The sequence below is a fragment of the Etheostoma spectabile genome, chromosome 17, assembly GCF_008692095.1.
Source record: "Etheostoma spectabile isolate EspeVRDwgs_2016 chromosome 17, UIUC_Espe_1.0, whole genome shotgun sequence".
NCBI classification, from domain to species: domain Eukaryota; kingdom Metazoa; phylum Chordata; class Actinopteri; order Perciformes; family Percidae; genus Etheostoma; species Etheostoma spectabile.
In genome coordinates, this window is record NC_045749.1 from 13425548 (window position 1) to 13430924 (window position 5377).

The 5377-nt window shown below is 41.4% G+C and overlaps 1 protein-coding gene across 6 annotated transcripts in view; it reads right to left on the reverse strand.

Annotated features, from left to right (window-relative positions):
* Nucleotides 1–319: 319 nt before the first annotated feature.
* ldb1a (LIM domain binding 1a) overlaps nt 320–5377 on the reverse strand; it is a 20349-nt gene continuing 15291 nt past the window's right edge. For 2 of the 6 annotated variants that reach the window (XM_032541198.1, XM_032541202.1), the window contains 7 exons: nt 5189–5291; nt 4651–4823; nt 4424–4546; nt 4258–4335; nt 4006–4129; nt 3699–3847; nt 2488–2712 (listed from right to left, as the gene is read on the reverse strand). In XM_032541198.1, coding sequence (XP_032397089.1) covers nt 2488–2712; nt 3699–3847; nt 4006–4129; nt 4258–4335; nt 4424–4546; nt 4651–4823; nt 5189–5291 — 975 coding nt within the window. The other 4 variants (XM_032541203.1, XM_032541204.1, XM_032541201.1 and 1 more) reach the window with 4 other exon arrangements.

Here is a 5377-nt window from a genome sequence, read left to right on the forward strand (position 1 = left end):
CACAACAAGATGTAATGTCAATGGTCAGCAGCATATTGTCATTAATGTAATATCCACTTTCCATTATTTACTTATCAATTAAAGATTTGAAATGTATCTGAAAAAAACATCCATCACATACATTTCAAGACAAAAAAAAAAAACATTTAAAGGTTTAGGTAAATTTGATCAAATTGCACTGAAAGGTTGCTCCATTGTGGAACATTCCCAGTATCAGAGGATGACTCTCCATAAAATAGAGCAACTTTACAGAAATTTAAAAAAAAAAAAAAGATGACCTAGAGAACTTTTTCTCTAAATGTGGTTGTTTATTAGTTTATAGCGCATCCGGTTTTCAGATAGACCATGTACCTCCAACAGCAGAAAATGGCCATAAAATGTCTTACATAACATACTTGACCATAGTGATAAACTGGCCAGAATGACCTGGGAGTGCCATGTCAAAGACAAGTAACGGAATGACCTTTATTAACATTAACTGACTCAGCAGCCCCACAAACTCCCCCATATATCATGAGTATAATACAGGTGGGTTGGACCTAAACAGAAATGTCAGTACATAGAAAAATAAATACAGTTTGCTATGAGGGCAAAATGAGGGCGAAATTCTTTTATCAGTGATTGTACTGTTAAAAAATATCACATAAAAAAAAGAAAAAAAAACTTTTAAGAGGGTTTTTCATCTCTTTACATTAGATTGAGTTTCTCATAATTCTAGGGAGGGATACGTTGAATAACTTTTACAGAAATGACTACCTAAAAATATACAAGCACAGACACAAACATGGAGTAAAGCCAACAAAATGATTCGTCATAAAACATAAAACCGCACAGTGTAATCAATATCTAAAGAATCTTTACATGTAGCTTCTTGGTCTGCAGCTTTCTTAATCTTGATTAAAAACATTTCTGGGAAACTTAAGTTAATACAAAAGTCTTTTCTTATTTTACAATCCTGTCAAAACTTGTTTCTAAAATATTTTTGAGTAGCAAATTTGAGAAGTTTTCTGTTATGTTCTCTGAAGAGAGGACCCCCAGATAGAAATTCAAGAAAAAGCAAACAAGTTTTGCAATAACAAGTCAACAGATCCAAACCAGGCGCTGGATGTTAGTGGGGAAAACGTTTCCAGTGTGCTGCTCTGGACTCACATCAAACAAAACTGAGTTTAGCATTAGAACACTCGCCTTGTTCTCCCTTCTAGCATTGAACCCAATGGACCTGATGACAGTGTGATGGCTGACACAGATAGGTGACATTATATTAAGCACAGACTTACATGGAAGTTATTACCATCGCAATAAGAATGATCTAACAGCAATACGTATACATTAATATACTGCAGGTTTCAGATGTTTACAATTCTTACATTAGCAATAATAGAAAACAAATACACTGTCAATTCATAAGAAAAATAGATTGGAGTTAATAGTGGAAAACAGTGCAAAGAATATTCTGGGGTGTTTTTGTTTGCTTGCTTGCTTGTCTGTTTAGTTTTTAGAAATTGTTTACAAAAATAAAAACAATTCAAAACAGGTCTAAAACATAGAAAATGAAAACACACTTCTGTAGCATCTGGTGCTCTGGTCCAGACATGCTGCGTACCACCTCTCTCTCCAGTACCTCAATGTTTTATGCTGTAGGTGTAGGTGAGTGAGTGAGTGAGTATGTGAGTGTGATAGAGTGTGTGTGTGTGTGTGTGTGTGTGTGTGTGTGTGTGTGTGTGTGTGTGTGTGTGTGTGTGTGTGTGCGTGTGTTTAAGATTTAGCGTAGTGGTTCTCAACTCCGGTCCTCAAGCTCCGGCACTGTACAGGTTTTTGTTCCAACCAGGTCCTACAAAAACAAATAATTGAGTTTTTAAAAACCGAACGTTGAATTTTGATACTAAGAGTGCACACAGTTTTCTGCAGCCTGCAAAAAAAATTGTTAAATAAAAGCTAAGCATTTCTTCCCTGTGACATGAGCACAACAGAAACAACGGAGTGCGTCTGCAAGGAAAGCGCACACCTGAGAGACCCGAGGTTGGAACAAGAACCCACTGACATGATCGCCATGGCGAGCACTCGGACAACAGGACAGGCCAACTTTGGCTCAAACACTGTGGTGAGCAATGATGGGGGGTAAAGACACATGCACACACGCCGCCACCCTCACCACACCTCTAAAAAGGACTGACTGGAACCGAGCAGACAAGGGCAAAGGCTGAGCACCACTGATCATGTGCAACAATGTGACGGAGCGAGAGGGATTCTGCTGACCCTGTCCATTGAAGAGCTTTATCAGTCCATCAGCTATTGTTGCTATAGTCCCTTTCCCTAACCACTCTCCTTTCATCTCGAAAAGAACATGACTGAACAAAACAAACAAAAATCAATTGAACTCAAGTGCCCGAGGCCACCTTCCCTGACTCCTTTCACTAGTGTGTTGGCTCAGGAGGATCCCAGTAGGATTTAAGCATTGAAAAAGAGGCTGGCTGGGACCTCAGCACTCTATTGGGACGACTGGGAGTTGTCATTCTTGCTCTCCTGACTGGAAGGAGCCTTGTTGTTCCAGGGCGATTGTGCCCCCAGTGTAGGCGAGCTGTTGAAACTGTCCTCATCCTCCAGGCCATTCGCCCCATCGAACTGCGTGTTCTCCAGCCGCGTGATCAGACGCTCGTCCTCGTCACCAAACTCCCCTCCCATCAGAGTGGGCTCTCCCACCATCATCACGTCCTAAAGGGGACAGCAAGGGCCGGTACATATTATCCCCATAATACAGGGGGGTGCGCGGAATGACTGGCTGCACGGACGAGTTGTAACTGTTTCTCGTCTAAGGTCTCTAACTTGGTTCAATTCCAGTGTTAAATTCATTTTGCCTAATGAAATGCATTATAATTGATACGTCAAGATAGGTTGTACGAACCAAGGGAGTATTAAACACCTGAGGTAATAGTGTCCTCTCATTCTTAACCCAATGACAACAGGACAATGTGTTGTCTGGGCATCTTCCCTCACAGTTCAGTAGTCCATGTGGCCCTGACTCCCTTCCACTGTTCCAAGAACCAGGGTCAAGGGGCCCTACCTACTGGCCAGCAGTGGGCATCCCTGATCCTTGAGCGCTGCATCAGGGGGGGGGGGTTCATTCCACCTCGGGTCTCGTTTGCTCAATCAAGCAACCAAATAAGCAAAGACAGCAGTGCTGTGTGAATCATGTGCTCTGACAATGTTGATACAGCAGATCAAGAGAGAAAACTTAATTGTCACACTGGAAATCAAGGTAACCCTACCCCATAGCCCCAAAAATCTTTTGAACATTACATAGTAATGGAGGTCACTTGTACCTCCTCTAAATAAACCCATAAACCTGTGGCCCCAGAGGACCAAGGAGTGCCCATCACTGGTTCACATCAGGGGTCTACTAAGTAAATCTACTCATCCTCAAAATAATTAAAGTGAGCACCCCCTTTTCCACCTAAATTCAAACCCCACCTCCAGAAGTCACCCTATGCTATTGCTATCCTGCTGCTACACCTCCTCCTTAAAAAACACACCAACAACCCAGCTACCAACCCTTACACCCAAAAAAAAAAAAAAAAAAAAAATACTTTCTAACCTGCTTGCCTTACTCTCCAACCCATCCACCCTCTGTCTTATCCTCCAATACCTTGCTCAGCTGAACTTGGAGGTGCAGATTGAGGTCAAGTAGATGCAATGCTTACAGGTACCTGGCTGGAGAGTGAAAAGCTGTTGGCTGGACTCTTCTTTTTGCTGTTGCTGTTATTATTGCTGCCACCGCCAGAGCTCACGGTGCTTCCACCGGACACTTTCCTTTTCCGCCGCTTGTTTGGAGCTTGTCTGGCTGGCTCAGCTACAAGTAGACAATGGGAAAATGTGTTTCATAATAACATATTTAAGTCTGTTGCATATTAATGACTATAAGACAATTGCAACTGGATTAGTTTGTGGGTACAACATAGCTTAATGAATGGAAGGGCAACACTGCCATTCCTGCAGTTTGTGCGTTACCTGGAGGTGCTACCATTCTTTGCCACTTTTGGAAGAGGCAGGTCTTCAGGCAGTCTCTGGGGCTCAAGCTATAGGTCTTATGCCTTGACATCAACTCTTGCATGGGCTCCAATATCACACACAGCTTTAGGGCAGATAAAAAGAGGAACCAAACAGACATGACAGTATTACCATGTTGTTGCAAGTGTAGTCTGGCTTAATTCAATGATTGATCAAAAGAAGAATAAAATCAACATAAGGAGATTTGCTTACACGGAGATAGTTAAGTGTGGAGTTGGACAGCCCACATCTGGTGATATTTTTAGCCAGTTGATCGAGCATTTGGGGATCCTGCATGATTGGGTTGAAATGATGAGATGCTTAAGTGCATGTACAGTATGTGCATTTGAGTGTGGGGTTGTTTGAGTCTGGAACTCACATGCATAGCCAAAATGCTCCTTGGTAGGACCTCTCTGTGTTGTCTGATGCTGAAGTGCCACGTCTTGATCCTCATCATGTCATCAAACATGAACTCTAGGTACAGGCGGCCTTCCACACAAACCTTATCCACAGGAGAGAAATATAATATGTTAAAAGTTACCGCACCAGGAGCAGGAAGATAAGAGAAGGCTATACATTTTTCATCCAGTGTGACATTAACAGTACCTGTGTGAACATAGGTTTGCCGTTCTGGGTCACCATGGTGCACTGGTCACAGTCAAGAGACACAAAGTTACTGTGGAAAGACTCCTTTGGGTGTTTCAACACATAGAACAGCTCAGTGGCGCCCCCCTCAAAAATACTTCGAAAGTATCGTGGAATCAACGTCCTGCCGATAGCTGCACACAAAAATTATAACTTTGTCAAAACCTTGTCAGTCAAATGAATCCAATTCCACGTAGAGAGTGTGTGGTTATAGTAGTACAAAATCTGACAGGACATGAAAAGAATCAAATTGAAAACAGAGCAGAAAGGATATACATAATGCTACTAACTGTTATATGCCCATCTTTATCTTGATGAATGACAATACAATTTTCATATAATTTAAAAATATATGAAACCTCAAGATAAAAAAAAAATATGGACATTTAAAGATGAGATGTACAGTACACTGTACATTAAAATAAATAGTTTTACTGTCTTAACATTTACAATTAGAACCTGAAAATACATACATAGCATTCCCTTTTTTTTCCCTTACTGTATCGTTTTGGTCCATCTTCCAGACAGAACGTGATGGTGAGCATGGCGTCATCTTCAAAGAACTCTGTGGTGAAGGCATCCCACCAGAGATTGTCACAGTCCTGAACGCAGAGGAAGAACCATTACACTCAATTATCATTCCTTAAACTGTGCAAGCATAACCATGCCATGTAATCTCAAATTACAA